The 22,116-nt window shown below is 33.9% G+C and overlaps 6 protein-coding genes across 11 annotated transcripts; 5 read left to right on the top strand and 1 right to left on the bottom strand.

Moving 5' to 3' along the window:
- Nucleotides 1-3: 3 nt before the first annotated feature.
- On the top strand, nt 4-2,259 carry LOC145724850 (FAST kinase domain-containing protein 5, mitochondrial). The gene is made up of 2 exons (XM_081973321.1): nt 4-1,811; nt 1,867-2,259. Exons 1-2 carry the CDS (start codon nt 186-188, stop codon nt 1,945-1,947), a joined length of 1,707 nt encoding a protein of 568 aa, XP_081829447.1. The 5' UTR covers nt 4-185; the 3' UTR covers nt 1,948-2,259.
- A 430-nt stretch (nt 2,260-2,689) lies between these two features.
- Nucleotides 2,690-5,153, bottom strand: amx (TM2 domain-containing protein 3 almondex). Its single transcript, XM_081973340.1, has 5 exons — nt 4,969-5,153; nt 4,831-4,913; nt 3,673-3,816; nt 3,057-3,216; nt 2,690-3,007 (listed from the first exon to the last, which is right to left on the bottom strand). Exons 1-5 carry the CDS (start codon nt 5,054-5,056, stop codon nt 2,766-2,768), a joined length of 717 nt encoding a protein of 238 aa, XP_081829466.1. The 5' UTR covers nt 5,057-5,153; the 3' UTR covers nt 2,690-2,765.
- Nucleotides 3,763-4,465, top strand: LOC145724868 (uncharacterized). The gene is made up of 4 exons (XM_081973350.1): nt 3,763-3,901; nt 3,954-4,143; nt 4,194-4,352; nt 4,407-4,465. Exons 1-4 carry the CDS (start codon nt 3,866-3,868, stop codon nt 4,415-4,417), a joined length of 396 nt encoding a protein of 131 aa, XP_081829476.1. The 5' UTR covers nt 3,763-3,865; the 3' UTR covers nt 4,418-4,465.
- LOC145724862 (pyroglutamyl-peptidase 1) lies at nt 4,715-6,621 on the top strand. 3 transcript variants are annotated; one of them, XM_081973339.1, is made up of 4 exons: nt 4,715-4,801; nt 5,466-5,683; nt 5,738-5,970; nt 6,023-6,621. In XM_081973339.1, the coding sequence occupies exons 2-4, from the start codon at nt 5,486-5,488 to the stop codon at nt 6,252-6,254; spliced, it is 663 nt and encodes a 220-aa protein (XP_081829465.1). In that variant the 5' UTR covers nt 4,715-4,801; nt 5,466-5,485; the 3' UTR covers nt 6,255-6,621. The 3 variants fall into 3 exon arrangements, with proteins under 3 accessions (XP_081829465.1, XP_081829464.1, XP_081829463.1); XM_081973338.1 differs by having other exon boundaries at nt 4,717-4,801; nt 5,457-5,683; XM_081973337.1 differs by lacking the exon at nt 4,715-4,801 and adding an exon at nt 4,914-4,994 and having other exon boundaries at nt 5,483-5,683.
- A 256-nt stretch (nt 6,622-6,877) lies between these two features.
- Nucleotides 6,878-10,220, top strand: Pngl (N-glycanase Pngl). 2 transcript variants are annotated; one of them, XM_081973318.1, is made up of 10 exons: nt 6,878-7,229; nt 7,290-7,394; nt 8,162-8,224; nt 8,278-8,446; nt 8,507-8,688; nt 8,742-8,924; nt 8,982-9,304; nt 9,361-9,659; nt 9,714-9,875; nt 9,935-10,220. In XM_081973318.1, the coding sequence occupies exons 1-10, from the start codon at nt 7,014-7,016 to the stop codon at nt 10,099-10,101; spliced, it is 1,869 nt and encodes a 622-aa protein (XP_081829444.1). In that variant the 5' UTR covers nt 6,878-7,013; the 3' UTR covers nt 10,102-10,220. The 2 variants fall into 2 exon arrangements, with proteins under 2 accessions (XP_081829444.1, XP_081829443.1); XM_081973317.1 differs by having other exon boundaries at nt 6,880-7,229; nt 7,287-7,394.
- A 3,203-nt stretch (nt 10,221-13,423) lies between these two features.
- On the top strand, nt 13,424-20,898 carry LOC145725580 (alpha-tocopherol transfer protein-like). Of its 3 annotated transcripts, none has more exons than XM_081974378.1 (7): nt 13,424-13,582; nt 18,763-19,004; nt 19,121-19,320; nt 19,376-19,588; nt 19,896-20,012; nt 20,070-20,295; nt 20,421-20,898. In XM_081974378.1, the coding sequence occupies exons 2-7, from the start codon at nt 18,833-18,835 to the stop codon at nt 20,465-20,467; spliced, it is 975 nt and encodes a 324-aa protein (XP_081830504.1). In that variant the 5' UTR covers nt 13,424-13,582; nt 18,763-18,832; the 3' UTR covers nt 20,468-20,898. The 3 variants fall into 3 exon arrangements, with proteins under 3 accessions (XP_081830504.1, XP_081830506.1, XP_081830505.1); XM_081974379.1 differs by lacking the exon at nt 13,424-13,582 and adding an exon at nt 16,643-16,794; XM_081974380.1 differs by having other exon boundaries at nt 20,070-20,898.
- The last annotated feature ends 1,218 nt before the right edge of the window (nt 20,899-22,116 follow it).

Below are 22,116 nucleotides of genomic sequence, written 5' to 3'. Positions count from 1 at the left end.
AAATTTAAATCTGGTTAAATTCTATTTTCCATATTGTTTGTTAATTGCTTTGCCTGTGCCAGTTTCCAGTTTAACTTGCTGAACAGTGTAGAGTAGAACAGTGATCATCCATCGACTAGTGATTACAGTGAATTAAATTAAAGCGGCAAAATGCAAAATACTTTTAAAAACCTTTGACATCAAACATGATTAACCTGTTTCGGCAATTTTCCAAATACCGGGAAAAATGGAGATTTTTCCAGGTGAAGCGATTTATGGCAGCATTAAATGAAGCTCCTTCACGTTTAACTCCAGAAACCTTAACTGGACGATTCCTTCTTTATTTGAAGACTACTAAACCCCAGGAACACAATAAATTGCCACAAAGCTTAAAAATGGATTTAATTGCCACCCTTCAATCACAGAATTTGAATATGCTGGATGCAGGGCAAGTATCAACTATTATAAACTGTCTATCTGACAAATCTCTAGTTACTGATAGATATCAGGCAAAAGAGCTACTTAGACTTATTGATGAAGGATGTTGCAAGAACATTGATTCATTTACTCCTGAAGACAATTTAAAACTATTAAGTGCCTTTACTGCTGTAATTGGTTCAGGAGCAACCAGAAGTCGTTATTTCCTGCTTGGTTTAGAACACTTAACAGCAAACAGTGAACAGCTTAATAAAGACCAATTAATTCATTTACTTTTCTACATAGGACTTATGAAACGAAATATCCAGGCACAAAATATGATTCGTAAATGTTTAAAGTTGTTTAACAAACCACTAGTGGACATTTTGACTCAAGAAGACCTTTGTATAGTATGTAACTCTGCCTTCAAAACTAGTACCAAAATTAAAAACCACATCCTATTAGAAAAAATTAAGATTCATATAAATGACAATCTGTGTGTTTTAAATGATCCAGCAGTGTTTGTAACTTTAGTCAAAACTTTGAGACACAATCGCTACCAAGATGAAGATATTCTCAACTCCATTAAATGCACCATGTTTTTTAATAAAACTTTATACCTCTATTCTTTTACTAGCTTGTGTCATATTCTAGCCCTCTATGCAGATTATTTGTATTATGATGAACAAATTTTAAGTGTTTTTTCTAAGAGATGCCTAGAATTACTTCAAACATCAACTTACAAAAATACTAAATCAGTATATCTAACAGAGCAACCTAGATCCAAAGATATCAAAAGGTTTCTGTGGGCTCTGAGCAATTTAAACTACCCCCTAAGTAAAACAGACATTGATGAAATTGTATTACCTCAAATTAGAGTTAGAATTGATTCTGGGGAGTTTGAGAGTGACCCAGGCTCATTAATACAAATGATTTTATACTTGTGGATGATGCACCATAAATCTTTCACTCTAATCAAGCAATTTGTAACCCCAAAAATAGTTCAGGCTATTAGGAGAGAACAAATTGAATGCAAAGACAGTTTGGAACTACTGCTATACTGTATATATTATGAAGAGCCCCATTTGTTTCAAGAATTGAAAATACAACCAGAAAAAATGGCTAGAAACTACAACATGGATGTGCAACTAGCTAAAAGACCAACACTTAGAAAAATCATTGATAATCTAACAACAATTGGATTGGAACATGATATAGACAAATTTGAGGTGGGGTGTCAAATTCCAGGAATAAATATTATTGGAGTGACTGGATTCCAAAAGAAAATTTATAAAAGTGTACACATTGAGGTGCTGGATGAGTACACCTGTTTGAAGAACAGTGACAATGTGCCTTCTGGATTAATGCAGTTGAAAATCAGAATACTAGAAAAATGTGATGAGGGATTGATTGTTGTAAGTCCAGTATTTTTTTATCAGTCAAGTTAAATCAGTGTTTTATTATTTTTAGATGGAAAAAGATGAAGTAGAGGAATGCACAAAATCAGAGTTGTGCCAAATTTTGGAGGACGAAGTTGCGTTAGTTTGTTAACTTTTGCATTTGCTATACCAATCAAGGAAAAAAGAGAACAAGTCCATTCCAAGTTTTGCTCAATACTACTGATATTATGGTGATGTCCTTGTCCAAAACATATGATGATAAAATGTGATGAAATAACCTAGTTACCAAATTAAGTTCAATATTAAAGACATGCTGAAATTACTTGTCATTAATACAACTAAGGCTGATAAGAAAATTTTTAATAAATTAGTTAATACTTTATACATAATAGATATGTTTAGTCTGGTGTTTGATATAAATAAATAACATGTTTTATTATAATAAATAACAGTTCAGTATTTTCTTAACCTTGTATTTATTTGTAAAATAAACAACAACAATAATTACTGTATTATTATTTAACTTTACAGGGTGAATCGTCGTGATTTGTTGGAACTATCCAATATAATAAAATTTTGTGCTTCTCAAAGTAAAACTTGAAAAATGCCAACTATTTCCAGTTATTTTGGTCCACAGATTAGGTTAATTGAATCAAGGTGCCAAGTCTCCATATTTATGAAATATCAGTTCATATAACTGGCACCTAACGTGATTATTACTTACCTACGCGATTTTTATCTTTGGAAAATAAGGTTTGAGACCAATTTACTATAAAAAGGCTTTAACTATGAATATTCTAAACATTTAAGTGGTCTAATAAGTTTCCAGAAAAAAACAAGTGTGTGAGTGTGTTATACTTTTTTGCATGGGAAAAAGAATGGTACATCACTGCTTCTCCTTTAAATGTATTATTTAATGAACTTCAATTCAAAATGTTAGATATTAGAACTATACAAATCAGTCTTAATTTACAAATAAAGTGATCCATCAGCCGGACCCAAATAATGTAATGAGATCAAGACAACATCAATAATAGTCCAAACACCCAATCCTCCGAAGCTGAACAGTTTCCCAATGCCCTCCTGCCAATGTCCTAAATAAAATCGATCCGCTCCGAAACCTCCCAATGTTATACTAAGAGCCAAGGCTGTAGTCCATCTGTAGCCTCTAGTCCAGTTACATATTACCCTCTTATTGAAAGTCCTATGACCTGAAAGCCCCTTGTTAGTTGAGGAGTATTGAACAATTTAAAAATCTACCTAAACAGAGTACATCACCACTAACGGTACAATTTGTGGTATAAATATCTCTAGGAGAGGCTGTAGAGTCACAAGTGGCTTTCAATTCACATTTGTGTTCCCAATTCTCTGTTTGATAACAATATCGACAGATATATTTTTTGTTGAATTGCTTAACCCCCTAGAATGTTTTTAACTGTTAAACAACTGTTAGAAGTTTGTACAGTCAAAAATATTGTATCTGTTATTCAATAAAAATATGATGAAAAAAAAAAAAAGTATTGCATTATTTAATGTAAAAGAGTGTAAATTAAGCACTTTAAACTGTACATCAAAGATTGTGCTCAAATTATAAACCAAGCATATGATAATTCAAACATTTTAGTAAAAATAAAATTATTGAAATTATGTTATAATAAATTGTATAGTTACATATTGTTGTCTTAGGCTTTTTTCATTCATTAAATAATTTTCACATTAACAAATTTTCACAACCCTAATATAGTACTTTTTGAGATATTAGCTTCCCCAGTGTGTTTCATTTAAATAAACCATTAAAAATACAGTAACAAATCAACAATAAATTATTGAGATAATGAAGAAAAAAGCCAATTTCATATTAGTAGACAAAACTCACTTGGCACTTTACTTGAGCCTTCATACGACATTTTGTGGTTACTTCACTGCCATAGACGCATGTTGTATTTAGTTCACACTCTAGACAGGGCACTGGCAAATCTGTACATTCAGCATTTGAAGGACATTTTAAGATTGAGTCACCCTGAAAAAAGGTTAACATTGATGTTGAATTATGAAGCAAAGTAAATAAAATGCGCTTTAGAGTTATTATAAAGCTAATGTCCTTGGTAAATTAATTGAAAAATTGTATATAACATATTATGAGATGAAGTATTACAGGTTTTTTGCCTTATGGGAGCAATTTTCCTCAACTTAAATAATGTGTCCTGGATTCATGACATTCTCACTATAGGACAATGTGCTTACCTCATTATTTTGGTAGTGTGTCTTATTGTTTTGGCTATGAATGACTTGGATTATATGCTTGAGTACCTTTTTATGGTAATTGGGGCTGTGTTGAACTTGATAGGTAAAAAATGTTATGAATAATTTGGTAAGTTTCATAAAACCCTGTTTTAGGTGGGGTAATGGCTATTATCTATTATTGTGATAAGTATGAAAGGTATAAGTACACAATTCCTTCAAAGAACTTGCTGCCAATTGGAATATTTGCTATTTTGGCAGGAGCTTGCATGCTAGCTGATTTACTTACTAGCATAATTAGGAAAATGAGTAGAAGTAGATTTTTTTTTAACATTTAAAAACAATAATCATTCTTCAAAATTATTTTAGAGGAAGAGTGACACAAGCTGGCATTTCAAGGATTGAATATAATATTTTCTATTTTTAAACTCAAGTTGTTTGCACTGCAATATTTACCAAGTTTTTAACACTTTTATGTTGATAAAGTAAGCTTCAAACATGGAAAATTAAACTGTTTTGCATTCTTTAATTATTTCAAATTAAACTTCTAGTACAGCAGCAACTTAATAAATTTTAATTCCAATTTTGCTTATCTTATCTTACAAAAAAAACAAGGTAGTGTTATATTCAGGGACATTTAAAAATATGATAAATTATTAACATTAAAGTGCGCGCCCAGTGGGACCACCACCTCTTAATTGAAAAAAATAAAACAGTGTTGTGCTGTATGTTGACATTGGGGTGCCCAAAATACTGATAAAGAGGTAAATATAGAATTTATTTTTGTACTCACTAGTGGGCCGATATCCTTGCTATCCTCTTGTAAATTTGTATTTTCCTTCGAATCGGCACCGAACGTTTTTATACTGTTATCCGCTGTAAATCCACTTTATGTTTATGTATGTTAAATCTGTTTGTGTCTGTTTTCTACCTGTTTGGATGTTGTTCGCTAAGAAAGTGAGTAGAATGAAGGCCGCCTGCCTAATGTTTATATCTATGCATCTCATTTTGGGATACATTATCCTGAAAATTAAAATAATCACTCAAAACATTTTTAATTTTATTTGTTTCCCAAGTTGAGCAGTCGCAGCCATGTTTTCTTTCAAAATCACTTGACGTTTCATTTGTATGACAATTGACATTTTATTCATAGGCGTACGGTTTATTTGTTTTTAAGTTTTACCGCCAATTGCACCAGCTACTCCGCTAGATACACCGTCTTATTTTAAGTTAACGACACTTGTTAAGTGTGTTTTGAAAACAACTTTATATTCAAATTTCATTCATTCTAAATTTAATTTTGTTAACGCTTGTGATGGTGCGAATGGTGGTAAGAAAGCCTTCTAAGATATTTTTCCAACCATATTTGTCAACGAGTGATTACTCCTTTATTTGCAACAAAATCAGTAAAAAACGCAGATATTTCAGATATTTTGCCTCCCTAGAAGATGACGGAGCCAAATAATAACGTCCTAGTAACAGGTTTTGGTCCGTTTGGTGAACACCAAGTAAATGCCAGTTGGGAGGCCGTGTCTGCACTACCTGACAAAATTGAGGGTTACAACATCATCAAACACCAAATTCCAGTTTCCTACCAATACGTTGAGGAAAACGTGCCTTTGTTGTGGAAACGTTACACTCCTAAAGTATTCACCTTAGAATTATGATTAAATGAAAATAATAATTTACTACTATTGTAGCTAGTCATTCACGTAGGTGTCTCGTCATTTACGAAGAAAATCCAGTTAGAAACTCAAGCAAATCGAACCGGTTACCAAAGAAAAGATGTTGAAATGAAGTGTCCAGAGAACGCTTGCTGCAAGTTAAACACAACAGATGATTGCCTCAAAACTGAGCTACGTGCTGATGCCATATGTGAAAAATTAAATACTGATCCTTTACTTCAGGCTGTTTTATCTAATGATCCTGGAAGGTACGCTAAAGTTGCATGTAAAGCTTATTTCCACTGAATTAAACTTTTCCAGGTACTTATGCGAATTTATTTACTACGTGTCTCTGACCCAAGACAAGAAAAGGACGTTGTTTGTCCACGTGCCCCCACTGAACCAGCCTTTTAGCAAGAGCCAACTGACGTATTGCCTTGAAGAAATTTTGCGTGCCGCCTTGGAGTTAATTGAAGAAGAAGATCGAAAATGTGTCTGTTATCCTACCGACGCTACTAAAATTTATCGAAATGGCAGGGCCGCGGCATTTTGATTTTGTCTCGGTTCTTCCTCTTTCCACCAATCAAACGATAATCTGACAGTGATCACGTGTCTGCGCTAATCGTACACAATAGAGTGTCATGTGATACTCGTCAAATTTAAGTCTGCTTGGTGTAGCGTGAAATAACCGAACACAACTTTTATAACTGTAATTACACGTCAAAATGCTAAGTCTACATGGGCAGCATTTACGTAAATCTCAGCGCAGTTGGTGGTCAAAAAAAGCAGCTGTCAGCTTGCTGGTCTTCCTTTACCAATCACAAACTATGACCAGTGCTGTGATTTACGTGTGATGTACATGTGGATTTATCATTAGAGGCTGGAAATGTTATTTTCTAATAAAGACTTTTTTGAAGAAATCTCTGATTGAGTAGGTACGTGTGTATTGTATCTGCTTTATTTGTAAGATACATATAAAAACACATTAAAGTATGTGTGAATATAAACTAATAACTTAATATAAAAACTTACATATTGTTTGTTGTTATACCATTCCGAAATTTAAAACGTAAAATGGTACGCCACTGTCACTCAGCTGATTGTAGACAGAATGACGTAAGCAAAACCGAAACCTAACCTATGATATTTAGTTACAGAAAAACAAATATCATCAGTAATCAGTTTTTTAGTTTATCAGTTTAATTTCAGTCACTTCTAGTCATAAGTTCTACGTGTACATAAATTAGACACCCTTTAACTATTTCAGTAAAGAGTACTACGTTGTGAGGGTCTTCCATAAGTTTGTGAAAATATGAGTTTTGAGACACTATTGGATATGTTAGGCAAACATCCCCAAACTGAGTCGCTGGAATTAGTTAATTTGATGTTACATAGACTAGAAAACATGCTGAAAGAGCCAAGTGATCTCAAGCACCGAACTTTCAGTAAATCTGACTCTGAAGTGGTTAAAAATGTTTTACATTCTTCCACAGGGATACACTGTTTGAAGCTACTTAACTGTATTGAAGTAAAGTCAACAGATTAGTATTAATAGTCTTATAATAATTATTTTATGAAATTTCAGCAGCCCGCCTACTTTTTTGTGCCACAAAACTGTAACTTACAGTTGATGAAAGATTTACAAGATACTTTAGTAATGTGGAAGGATTCAGTTGAACAGAATAGCTCAGAGGTGAGGATTTGTTTATTCCATTACACTGACTTTTTTAGTCTGGATGTTTTTTGATTGCATTTAAGGTGTCAAAACTGTTGTTTTAATCCAATTTATAGAATAATAAGACAGTTTAATCATTGATACCTACAGTGTGCTTTCAAAAAGGGTATCTACTATGATTTATATTTTATATGATAGTATGTTATAATAATGAGTTTACATTAATTCTAAATTTACATGTCCTGTCACTATTTTCAACATAGGGTACTAGTAATTGACCATCCAACCAAAATGTTCACTTTACAAAAGTATCTTGATGTTTCTATCTGTGAATTCATATGAAAAACATTAACTACTAGATGAATTAATGTGTTAGTGAGGTGATTAGCTATTTCAAACATTGCAAATTCGAAGTTTTGTATTAGCACATTATATCCATGCAAAATTGTAGTTCCATTACTTGACCATAATGTATCAATCTTTGATTCACTAGTAAATGACCATTGAAGAAGAATAATCTAGTTCTTCAATTATTTATATGATATAGATATCAATAGACTACATACTCCAATTTCTGGCCTTCAATCAAATAATTTAAAACAAAATAATAATCAAAATATGTGTAAACTAACAAGAGAAAAGTAGTCATTCTATTTTTGAAAATTAATTTTTGACAGACACATAATAAAACCTGCAAGTTGAAGTGAGATAAAGAAGGAAATTTCTTAAAGATTTGGTAAAGCTTTTGGATTAGTTTGTGCTCACAAAAGGTAATTGCTTTCCAGGGTCAAAGTTCATCAGGAGAACAAGAAATTATCAAACCAATTGTACTGATGCCACTCACTAAAGTAAGTTTTATTTGAAATGCTTGCAAACTTGTTTAAAACAAATTTTAAATTAGCGTTATACTCATCCGTTCTTGGGTAAAATAGAGACTATTTTCCATTCCTGCCAGAGGTATGCTAATAAAGCCATACTTGAAAGGGCAAAAAAGCTCATTCCATTGACTGTATTAGAGGATAGCGCCCAAAAACGATTACGAGACTACCAACATCAAATGAAACTTAGTAGTAAGCTTTTCTTAAAGCTAATAAATTATTACCTTGCTTTAGTAAATTTATTGTAAACAGAAGAAATGAAAAGTTTGGAAATATCAATTCAAGACATGTTAATCTTGGAGCTGTTAGAGTGGTTTAAGGAATCGTTTTTCACGTGGGTAAACAGCCCTTCCTGCGACTTTTGCAGTGATGAAACCAAGTTCTCTCACATGACTCACGATAAAAAATACTGTCAGTACACTAATCGAGTTGAGGTAACGGTAGCAACAGTGTTATGAATGCCAAAATTCATCTGAGTTCAATTTAGTTGCATAGGTGCACATCATGTCATCAGTTTACCCCTTTTGCCCGATACGAAGACTTAAATATTCTGTTAGAAACTCGTAGAGGCCGATGCGGTGAATGGGCCAATGTTTTCACGTTATTTTGTCGGAGTATGGGCTGGGACGCTAGGATCGTTTTTGATGAAACTGATCACGTTTGGACTGAAGTATTTACTTCATTAATTAAACTAAAACATGTTGCTTCAAAAGTTGATTTTTATTAGGTTTACTCAATAGCGCAACAGCGTTGGCTTCATTGTGATTCTTGCGAAAACATTTGTGATCAGCCGCTAATTTACGAATTTGGATGGAAGAAACCTATAAGTTACGTCATCGCTTACTCAAATGAAGAGGTCCAAGATGTCACCTGGAGATACACTAGTGACTTTAAGCAAGCGTTAAAACGACGCACAATGTGTGAAGAATCAGCTCTTATTAACACGCTTTTGGATTTGAGGGCGAGGCGCCAACAAAGACTATCAGAAGCTCGCAGAAAATACTTAACTAAACGTGCCTTGATGGAACTGCTAGAGTTTTTAACAGAGAAGTACTGCTTCAATGCGCGCTTTTAAATTTTAGGCTGAAACATTAATTATTCAATAGAAAACCTGGTGAGGAGGATGGTCAAGGCAGACAATCGGGTAACTTATCGTGGAGACTTACTAGGGGAGAGTTTCACGACACTTCTTCCGCCAGTGGCTTTACCTGGAAAATTGATCCAGGAAAACTAGCTTTAAATAGAGCCAGTCTGTTTTATTCACCTGTAAAGGACGCCTACCAATTAGTGTCAGGCAATCAAGTGATGGAAAGTCAGAATGGTTGGGCGTCAGGATGCCATGAGTTTGATAATGTGTTCCGAAAAGAGGAAAAAGATTGGAAACAAGTTTATCTAGCTAGAAAAGGTTGTTGCAATTTCCATGTTTGTATTCTTCAAACTGTAACTTTATTTGTTACAGAAAATGGCAAAGATGGCACTATAACCTGGAAATTTGAATTTCCTGAATCATCCCCCATAAAAGTGGAGAGAGTGGCCGTTAGATTTTCTTGTGCCATTTACGAGAACGCAACGATTCGAGCTCAAGTCGGCTGTGATGACATTGTGGAAGATTTAATGATAGGTACCTGTTGAAAAAGATTATTTATGACAAATGACACTGACGTATGGTAATATTTTCAGATTCTACAGTATTTAAGAGCGATAAATTTGCAGGGAAAACGAAGATTTGGGTTAAAGCTACGTTGTCAGGGGGCAAAGGCGATGTTGCCTGGCAACACGCACAGTTATTCAGACAATCGCTGGATTCGGACAGTTTTCCATTTGCGGTCGCTTTCACTTTTAAATAAAGACAAAAACCTAATTTTAGGTTTGAACAATGATTGTTCAAATAATATACATTTCTGAAAAAGTTGTTTTTTCAAAAATAGGTAATTTTATTGTTTCAATAAATTAGTACGAATTTTAATTTTGACATTTTTTTTTTGTAAAATTAAGTAGAAAAAATTTAAAAGGGGTGCAAAATAAAACAATTTTTTGATGAATCGATGCATGATGTTGGGTGACATATTTACTTCTACACTAAACCGACAAAAACTGTTCTCAGACAGAAAAATAGGGTTTCTCTAGACTTGTCATGAACAGTATTAACTTATTGGTATATTTTTAAACCGCGCTCATTTGTCAAGTACTAATGTATAAGCATAAAAATTAAACGGACTGATTAAAAAAGTATCGGGGTCAGCCGTAATGAAGAATCACCTTTAATTGGATTTTTTTTAAATTCGATAAATTACCAAGCTGCAGTCATGTGAGCCCGCGCAATCAGTCAGCCGTTTCGGGGCGCGTGGACTTTTGAAACTCGAATTGCACGTTAATTCGGACTTTCTTCGCACTCATAAAGAATACGATAAGCATTGCGACAGTGGCGTAACATGCAGCAAAAATGCAACAACTGGAAATGATGCAACAGTTTCTATAGATGTCAACACTTGCTTGAACTCGAATAATAGCATTTCTTCGTCGTTTTCTTTACACAATAATTAATTTTCACAGTAGACAGATTTTGATAATTTTATCACAGAACAGTACGAAAATTTAACTTTTAGTTTTTAATCTTTTAATTTTTAATTTGAAAAAATGATGAATTTGAAATGAATTTTATGGACGTCTTGAGTCCTGTCCTTCGTTGTGGACATGTATTTGGTGGCTGACTGCGTTGTGATCTCCGGTGGATCGGCCTCAATATGACGAGTGAGTAACATTGGCATTTTATTTCTTCTTTTTCCAACTTTCAATAGCAAGCATGCATACAGCTTTTTGAGCTGTCCCTTATTTCTCTCTCGACAGATTATGAAAATAAAATGACACTATTGTGTTTTATTTTATCGAGGTGATGGGAAAGGAGATAGCGGGTGTTTTGGAAAAACGTCGTAAAAATACTTTTTCGACGACTTACTTTGAAAGTACCTCATGTACGCTTCCATTTAGAAGCAGAAAGGGGTTATTTGCCGCGCGCGAGCAGAAAGAGAGATTTTCTGCTCTAGAGCGTTTTCGCTTTCTACTAACAATCTAGTCACCAACTTTTTTCGGCGTTTCCATAACAACGCTTGACATACCTGTTTGAAATAACCACATTCCGTCAAAGTGATTTATCGGTGACAATGAGTTCGAGCGACGAAAATGATGTGAGTTGTCCTTCTAATCCACCCCACAGCAGTCGTCGAAAAAATATCGTCTATATTTCGAGCCAAAAGTACTTTTGCCGCTTTTACATGATTGCAGCGTTCGGCTTCGCCTCAAGCTGCAAATTTCATGTGCAAGCGGCAAATATATACTTTCCGCTCTTAATATAGAATATACTATTCCAGCACACAGAGCAGCGTGGTCACATTTGGGAAGATATTTTTTTCTCAAAGCTTATTATAGTATATAATAGTTTTCGAAAACAGAGGCGCTTTCTCTAGAGAGAAACCTTGTATAATAAACATACATAATCGTAATTTACTAGAAGTAGTTACTTTACATCAAAATTCATTCCCGGTGCTAACTGGGCTCATCAAAATATTGCAAAAGAAAAGGTTCTTCTAAATATCGGACAGAGAGAGGAGAAAATACATAAGGAAAATCAAACAAAACTAGAATATGACAAAAGTTGTGTTCGGTTATTCCCCGCACGGTCCAATTGCTAAATTCTACATCGCAAAATTGTATGCCTGGAATATGCCTGGCAGTTATTTTTTTACAGACAGGGGTATATTCTCAAATATATGCCAGATATGTGCCCAGTATATGAAAGTATATTCCCAATACTTGCCTGGCATATTACTTTGTCCCTTTAGTTCATGTGCCAGGCATGTTTCTCGGGAATCTAAAAATAACATTGATGTAGGCGGAAATTTCAAAATTGTTTTTTTTTTGGTAATTTCAGTAATTTTTGTAATTTTTGTTTGGTTTACGCGTTGTAATCTTCTTGTGCTTGAATTAGCTCAACTGCTGAATGAAAATGTATTTTAAAAAAGACATAATTATTATTACTATTTCATTATTCTCATTTAATCATTCAGTTTGAAATAGTGTGGTGTATCTTGTAACAATTTTACGAAACTATTTTCAATTTATAACAAACTATACTATAGAGACCGGTTTTCACTTCTCAGACATACTCAGACATTTGTACTGCAGCCGGGTATATGCCAGGCATATTCTCAAATTCATATGCTTGGCATGTATTTTTCCATGAATATACTTTATTTGTTATGTGGGATTAGACAAATGTTAGGATGTCAAAAAATCCACATTTTGCTTGAAAACTAACCATAAATTTTGATTAGAAACTCGCAAACTTCAAAGTGGTCAAAAAGTGGTTTTTTTCTTCCACAAAAATACAAGTTTTATTTGAAGTATCTCGTTCTATCGCAGAATATTCAGAATAAGTTAAAATTAAATAGTCTAAAATAATAATAATAAATATATAATAAAATATCACTAAATTCGTTTTTTATTAAAAACAGTGCGACGTTGAAAAATGTCGGGCTAAAATCACTGGTTTTAAGTTTTAAATTCATTTCCATATTTTTATACACTTACATCGTTTTGCACATGATTTTTGCAACGCGTGACGTGGATGGACCGTTTTTTAGATTCTACAAGAAAAATGAATAAAAAAGTGTAAAAATGTTAATTTTGCGAAAATTTTGAATTTTGGTATGACAAAGAAGGTTTCACACTAAAAAGTCCTTCATATTTAAAATAAAACGTTAGTGTCAATAACTCAGATTGTGAAGAGTTTCAAAAAGTGAGAAGATGTATACGGCAAAAATTCTGTTGTTTTCTAATAGTTTTGCAATCAAACAAAATTTGGCTTCTCTCAAGCAGGAGGTAAGAGTGAATCTCTCATCCTTTCTGCATATTTTGAGCAGTTGTTGGAGTTGGTTGAATGTGTCAAAGATGGACTACAGGTATATCTTAATGCAATAATAAGTCTGTCATGTCATTTTTTTTATTTTAATACCACCCCCTAGAAAAAAAAACAATGCCTCCGCCATTGTGAATTAACATAATAACAACAATCAAAAATAACTCCAAAACAGTCCTATATAGGTAAATACGCGATGCAAATACGGCATAAAATGCTCGTTACCCGTCCCGATGTTATTATTGGCTTAAGCCAGCTCGTTACAAAAATTTCTTTGAGCGTAAAGTGGGTTACCGGAGAAAGTTAACTTTTTCAGATAAACGGTTGCACTGCCGATTCAGTACGACATTCGTAGTGGTTCCGCGTCGCGGTGTGCAGGGCGCAAAATTTTCGGCGGACCTCTTTTAAACTATGTAAGTACCAACCCTATCCACTTTAGACAACCTAAAATTTTATCGGGTATTTAGAAATTGATTGGAATTGTTACAAGTGTGACCCAGTTTACTGGTGATAGTGAATCGCAGCCGTTGTGCATTTATGAACGAAACTTGACCTGATTATGGAAAAAAGATCGTTTCCGGATTGGAACCGGAAATTAGATCGAATCAACGAACCTTGGTAATTTTACAATGCGTGCTCTAAATGTTATTCATTTAGAATAACTGTCAACGTATTAGTTATTGGTTATTTTGGAAGAGATATATGAGCTTTTTGTAAAAACCCTCTGTATATAACTTGTAATAAGTATATAAAACATTTGTAAAAACACCGATGTACCCCCGTGATCTGTTATGAAAAGTCATAACAAGCAGAATTCTGAAAATATATAGTTTATATAGTTTCAAGATAATGACACTTCCATTTCTACCGCAAGTAGGTGCCATTTTATATATTTCAAATAAAACACCCTATATATTGTTTTTTTTAATTATAGGTCATATTCCCAATTCGTTACCAAGATATTTAACATTTTACGTAAAAACTTGACACTTTGGCAGTCTTCGCATGTCAGAAAACGTTTTGTTCTTGGTTTTTGGGTTTTGTTAACTCTGTTCCTAACTGTTAATAGCAAATTGCAATGGTAATTTTGATTTAGTTAAAGAACAGCTGCAGCACACCGTTAAAGTAATTATAGAGGGTGGTCAAAAATTGGCTCCAGAAAATCTTTTTCAAAAAGTCCGGTTTTTTAACAAGGAAGCACGTCTATTCAGGGTTAGAAAGAGGAACTAGAAGAAAAAAGAAAAGAAGAAGAAAAACTACCGTTAAGTAAGTTTTGAAAATTTGGTATCATAGGAAATAGTTCCAATGTTATGACACCTCCGGTTATACTGGAAGTAGATAACTTGCTTATTTTAAATGAAACACCCTGTATATTATTGTATTTTTGAATAATCGAATTCAAATATTTTTCATAATTTAGTTTCTGAGATATCAAAGTTTGAAAAACGACATTTTTAGATTTTGGTGTCAAACCTGATTGAGATAGAGCAAAATAGCTTGAAAGTTCTAATTTAACTTCTTGAAATCTATCATTTTTAATTTTGACTAGAGTTAAACATTTTATAACACTAAAAAATTGACAATTATATTTCCCGTATAAGCGGAGGTGTCATATAACATTGAAAATATTTTAGTCGGATGGGCATGCTGACTTGACTATGTTACCAAATTTTCAAAACTCTTCTATCAGTAGTTTTTCGTATATTGATGTCTTTTGTCGTGGGAGTACGACACCCTGTATATTATGATATTTTCAAAATAAGGGTATGTTTATTATCGTATTATTTGAGAATATAAGTTGATACTTTTAGATATAATTACAAAATACTGATTTTCTAGTCATAATTTAGGTTACCTTCTCTCAAGTATAAATATTAAAGTAAACTGCCAAATTTCTTAAAAAATCTATTTTTTTAATGGAATTTGAAAATTTTTCAATGGAAATTTAAATTGTTTCGGCATAATTCTGTAATGTTGAATTTTTTAATAGACCATTCATCAACACTGAGGAAAGTGTACAATATAAAAATATGAATGATCTAATAGACAAATCTGAGCAATTTGAATTTTTTTAAATTGTTTTTTTTTTAATATATGTGATTAACTTTTAGTTTCATAAATGTAACTACTAAACCAATGTATTTGGTTCGTTTAGTAGTGCAGTGATAAAACAGATTAAAACGGTTTCGAAAAAACTCTTTTGCCTAAGCAGGTTTTAGACACGTTTTATGAACAATTTGCTTAAGTTACTTTTTTCTGCATTTTACAATGGTCTTCAAAAGCGTTCTTCAACATGTTTTATAAAAAAAAAACCAAAAGTAGATATCGGCCGCCGATTTAAGACAGTATTTTCGGAATCGTTATGTCTCCTTTGAAATATGATAGCTCTTGTAAAAGAAAAACATTGTAAATTTTCAAATATTCCTTTTTTGGTTTTCACCCTGTATGCCGATATAAAACTATTAATCCGGATTATTTTACGCAAGTACGCAACTTTTCTCTCATTTAACCGACAAAAGAAGGCCATCATCAGATTAAAAGTCGAATTAAAAAAAAATAATTGAAAGAAGAATAAGACAACATAAAATATTTGCGCCCCAAAATGTGTTTTATATCAGATTAACTGAATAACTTGCGCAGAAATTAGAACAAAAAAATAAATAATCAAAATGTCCTGTATGTCCAATCTTATTTTTGATACTTGGTATCCATCAGATTGGTCAGTATAAGGATTATTATTTCTTTTTCGTATCAGTTAATGTTCTAATAATTTCTAGATCAAATTAACCAATTTGTTACGGAAAAGTACGGATGAATCACGCATATTGTTTATCCTTATAGTTTCAATATCAAAAAATATACAGAGCGTTAATAGAAAGTCAAACACTTTTTTGCCAGTTGGTTCATCAAAGAAGAGAAAGCCAAACTGTGCAGTGGTTCCAGCGTTCGTGTTTTAATTTTTATATTGTTGGGAAACCATAATTTTGCAACCGTTTGCAGTTTGTTTACATTTGAAGCGTATAAGTTGCCAAATGGACATTAAAACCCTGTTTTGGTATGGGAAACATTTCAGTTTCCGGTCATTAAAACACACGTATCACTATTTTCACATCGAACAATAATAAATGATTAATCAAAAAGCAATCATCAAGTGCGTTTACACAGTAACAATACGGTTGGATTATTAAATTACTGGGCAGCTGCTGAAAGTGGGTCGTCGATGGTACTCAAAAACGGCAGAGCACACGCGAAGAAGGCCAAAGTAGCGATGGTGAAGAAACCGAACGTGAAGAAAGCATTTTACTTTCTTCGTTTTGCGACTCACTTTCACACCGACACCGTTATAGCAACCTTAACATTGGCGTCAAAATTATTACAATGTAAACGTTGCCGTTTCTTACAGGACATTATTTTTCCAATCATCCTGTATAGTTTTATTGGCCATTGTACTGATTCCAATTAATGTACGTGGTTTATTAAATATTCAGGATTGATGTAGGTCTCCTCTATTTGGGCTTAATGGACCGTTTGGATGTCGCTATTAGAACTATATTTTGCATTAATATTGTTAATGTTTGTCTGGTTAGTTGTGTAAGCTGTGCTCGAGCAAGTTTTGAACCTGCTGGTAAGTTGCAAGTTTCAGTTTTAGAGACAACTTGTGTTTCAGTTTTTATCAAGTATAAGAACAAGACAGAAGTATATTTAGAGCGCTCTGATTGAATTATTACTCGATTCAGTTACAATTAGACATCAATCAAAAAAATTGACACTGAAATGACCCGGCTAATTAAAAATAACACAAAAATGAGAATGATCAAAAGGACCGTCATTTTATAAAAGTCAACATGGCCATTTCAGTCATTTGATTTTTTGAAAAAATGTCAAAAAGTGTAATAGTTATTTACATTACTAGTGGGGTATGAGCATTTTTATAGTCACGAGTGGGAGAGTTGCCGACGAGGTCGTAGACCGAGTTGTGGTGATCACACGAGTACGTTAATTTGCCATACCCCACGGGTGATGTACAACATTTTATCTACGACCATCAGAAGCAGCGTAAAGTAAGAAAAAAATTCATATTTTGTGCAATGTGAACTATTTAGGAACGTCTCGTATATGCTTGCTACGGGTAGTTATTTGTTACCCTTAAATCTTGTCATCTACGCTGTACTGTTTTGGTGTTGTTGCTATGGTGGCCATTTGTTTCCACATATCACTTAAGCGACAATTTAACAGTGTCAGTCACAAATTTTTAAAAGTGCATTTCGTTATGAACATGTCTGAAGAACTTCCGTCAGATATTGAAGAAGCTGCCGCAAACGTGGTATCTGGCTTGTTGCCTGCCAAGTCAAAGGAGAAATATGAAAAAATGTATCAACGTTTTGTCACCTGGTGCGAGACCAAGAACATAAAGAGTCCCTTTCAAGAAAAAGTGTTACTCGTGTACTTTGAAACCTTGGCATCAACCTATAGTTCATCCAGCCTTTTTTTTTTTTTTTTTGTGTAAATTCGATCCAAGAACTTTCTAATTCAGGAATTCATTTCACTTTTAATATTCATAAAAAGTAAAATATAGTTATTATTTAAGATAGGTCTGTTCATGGTTTTATCAAAGTTATGTTTAAATTCAATAAACAATTACAGCAGAAATTTTCATTTAAAGTTGTTTTATCGCACTAGTGCGATAAAATCGATTATTATCGCACTAGTGCGGTAAAATCGCTCATTACGTAACTCAAAATGAGCTATGTAATGAATGATTACCATGCTAGGAGTAGATAAAATATGATTTTACACTGAGAAAGTCCAAAATGAGTTATTGTGAAACAATGCTGCGTTGTCAAATTTTGCAAATTTTATTGATACGTAAAAACGTATTTAAATCAATAATACAATTATATTGAACTTCATTCTGTAAACCTTTAAAAACCTTTTTTAACAAAAAACGTTTCTGATAAAAGTGGTTTTTCTTTTCAATATTTCCAAAACCGGATCAAATTTGACAACACTGTGTCAAGCACTTAATTTGTCAGAGTCAATTTTAATATAACTATGTTTAGAAGATGATACATGATACATGGCAAATGGACCTCCCTGTAAGTCAGCATAAATAGCAAAATTGTATTAAACATTTCTAAGGGAAGTGTTGTGTTTTTTTAGAAACTAAGTGCGAAACCCAGTTAAGGAACCATACATTATTAGCTATAAATTATTCAGTACATGAACTGATTATTTTTTCCTACAGTTTAGTTTATATTACATTTTTCAAATTTCTACTTAGTTTGAGCATAACTCAAGCCACTGGCTTATTCAGTTATTGCTTTTACGTGTTTAATAAGATTGCAGTGGCGTGCTAATTACAAGACTTGCGATATTCTGGGTATTTAAGAGTATTGCTTTAACTATAATGTTAAATGGATTTGCTCAATTTTCTTATACAAGCACTAAGATACCAGATACAGTATTTTGCAATTCAACGGTACTTGGACCCTGTAATGAAATTTCAACTTCTTCCGCAACAATCCATTCAATTTATTATTAGCAGTTATCCAATTAATTTTGGCTAAATTTTGATTAAAACTATTTCTTACAGATTTAAGCGTAGACTAGACCCACACTAACCTAGCCAGTAGGTACCAAATTGCATTTTACTAATCGAGAAAATGGGCGCGGGCGGACACCAAGAAAACGACACCTACGTGTGCAGCCTACCTGAAGAGGAGAAGAAGAGAGCTTTTGAGGAACTGAGGGAGGACGATAATATCAGGGAGCAGTCGTTGCAGCAAGTCAGAGATTGGATTGCTAAACATCCAAACATCAAGAAATGTCGAACTGGTATGTCTAGAAAATTAACGAAAAAAATGTTTCAAAGCTGTGCATTTAATGATATAAACTGAAAAACGTTCTTTTACTGATCAGATACTAAGTGGTATTGTTCTATCCAATTACAGATGCACCGTTCTTGTTAAGGTTCCTGCGAACCAAAAAGTTCAGTGTACCGCAAGCCTGCGAAATGCTGGAGCGATACTTGACAATCAGACAACTCTACCCACAATGGTTCAAAAACTTGGATCCTCTGGACAAAGACCTGGAGGATATCATCGACGCTGGGTACCTGGTGCCCTTGTTGGACAGGGAGGATGGAAGACTGGTGAGTGTTGTCAATTTTACAAAAAAAAATTGGTAAAATTCAACTTTTTGAATAGGTTTTGTTCAGTTGCGCTGGCAAATTTGATCCACACAAGTACACTTCGGCTCATATGGTTCGGGTGCACAGCCTGGTTACTGAGGCTCTGATGGACGATGAAGTCAACCAGATTAACGGTTACACCTACATTAACGATGAAAGCGGTTTCCAGATGGCGCACATTTCTTTGTGGAGCCTTACCGATGTTCGGAATATTCTCCGATGTATTCAGGTAACAAATAACTAATAAATTCAAGTGAATATCCATAAAAAAACGTAAAATTAACTGGTTTATTAGAAAGTGAAAGTACCTTTTTATAAAGTACAGTACAGTTTTCACAGTTGTTTAGCTAAAATTTATAATGGGAATCTCACTAAGTCTCACACTCACACTTTAAGCCTGAAAAAAAAATGTTTTCAAGTTTTTTGGTATAAATACCTAAATGAAAATAATGATTAAGTCTAATGAGAATAACTAATTGTTATTAGCAATCAACTATTTTATTCTTTATGTCAGTACTTAATCTAACAAATTTTAGAATACTACTCCCATGAGACATAAAGCCAACCACTTCCTCAACATCTCAGGCGGTGCTATCAAGCTGATTGAATTTGCTGTTTCCCTTCTGAATGAAAAACTTAAGAACAGAATTTTTGTAAGTATAATTCAGTTAATTTGGCACACTAATAAATAACCTTTTTGTGTTTTAAAGATGTATAAATCTGTGGAGGAGTTGCATGCAAAAGTGGACAAAAAAATTCTTCCTAAAGAATACGGAGGTGAGGTGCCCTTTAAGGAAATGGTGGAAAAGTTCAAAGCCACTTTGAAGGAGAGAAGGGACTCAATTCTGGCCCTTGACGACATGTACATAGAAATAGATGAGAAGACTTGTCCTTTAGTGTCGGAGATGAATGAAGAGCTGGGCATGGGGATTGAAGGTTCATTTAAACGGTTAACTGTAGACTAAATTTCTTGAAAGTGGTAAACGGGATTATCAAGAAGTGTTTATATGTTTCTGTTAAATTCAGTTGGTCACTTTCACAATTATACCAAATAAATTTAGTTGCTGGACCATCATTATCAGTGATCTTCACCTTAATACCACTTTAAATGCACCCCACGCATAAGAACCTGCACCCACTACTCAACTTTATTGTGATATATGTATGTATTTTTTAAACAATAATGCTTTTTTTCTTTTTGTTCAATAATTATCTATCGGTTAAGTTTAATTATTATCGTTGCCCGGTGGGATTTAGTTACCAATTTTTTGTTAGGTTTTGCGGCCTGTTACTTGATCGAATTCTAGTTTCACAATACAGGAAAATTAGGATTTGACAAGTGCGAATAGTCAATTGTTTTTTTTTAGAGTTATATATACGTCATTTTTGATGTTAAGTTTTTTTGTAATTTGATGTTTATTCTCTGGCTTTATATTGCTGTAGTTCGTAAAACTGTTACTTTTAAGCTTTATTATCAGTTTGCGCAAACTGATTGTTTTATTTTTTGTTGAGTAATATAGATTTTTTTAAAATTACAAATATTTATTATGTCTTTTACTACATTTTGTAAAACTAAGGAAAGCTTAGTTTTACGCCGGATTTAAAAGGAAAGCACACAGTGCAAGGGACTCACTACCCACTGGCAGTGCACACCTCGCCGATCTCCCAACCGACGAAATCATCAGGAAGTTTAGTTTCGAAAAACAATTTCCAACGGAACTGAGCACCAAGAGAGATTGGAGCAGATAATCCATTCAAACATTGGGAAAAAATATCATAATATGGAATACGGACGGATCTAAAACTCCCGAGGGGACTGGAGCAGGAGTCTACGGGCCTCGCACCAAATACTACGAATCCATGGGCCAGTTCTCTAGCATTTTTCAAGCGGAAATTCACGCCATAGGAAGGTGTATTCAGTTTAACCTCGACAGGAAATACCGGAACAAGAAAATTGCGATCCTTTCCGATAGCCAAGCAGCTATCAAGAGAGAAAGCCATAATAGAGAGAAAGAAAGCTCAATGATCTAGGAAGGAACAACAAGGTAACCCTCCTCTGGGTTCCGGGGCATGTCGGAGTAGAGGGTAACGAACAAGCAGATACTCTGGCACGAAAAGCAGCATCAGCGCCACTGATCGGGCCAGAACCATTCTGCGGCCTTGGAAAAGCATATGTCCAGGAAGTACTTAATAAAGCTGAAGAAGAACTGAGAGCAACGCACTGGCAAAGACTTCCAGGACTGAGGCAGGCCAAAAACCTCCTCGGCAATTTTAACCGATCAAGATCGAAGACACTGATTAACCTCAGCAAAATTAGTCTCAAGGCATTAACGGGGTTTCTAACGGGTCATTGTCGACTCAGAGAACACCTAAGGAAGCTAGGCCTAGAAGAGGACAGTACCTGCAGGTTTTGCGGAGAAGAACCAGAAACACTGTACGCCACAGAAGATTAAACACACTGGGATTACACCAGCTGGCTGTGGAAGAACAGACCCACTCAAGATCCTGAAATTCCTAAATGAACTAAATTTTGAGGGGCTGTTATGAACAAGGAAACCTTGAGATAACAGAAGAAGATGGGGTACAATAGATCTAATCAGGTCGCAGCAAAGTAAAGCTGGACATAGGAATATCCATGTAACGGACAGACAAACAAAAAGTTTTCGCTTACTAGATTTTTTAATGGGATTTCTGTCTTCGTCTCGCGCATGCAATTATCTATGTTTCCCTGTAAATTACACGGTTTTCTTATGACCA

The sequence above is a fragment of the Ips typographus genome, linkage group LG2 (genome assembly GCF_016097725.1).
Source record: "Ips typographus isolate SLU linkage group LG2, UJ_Ityp_2.0, whole genome shotgun sequence".
Classification (NCBI taxonomy): Eukaryota; Metazoa; Arthropoda; class Insecta; order Coleoptera; family Curculionidae; genus Ips; species Ips typographus.
Note: the sequence above shows the minus strand (reverse complement) of the source record. Positions and strands in the feature narration are given on the sequence as shown.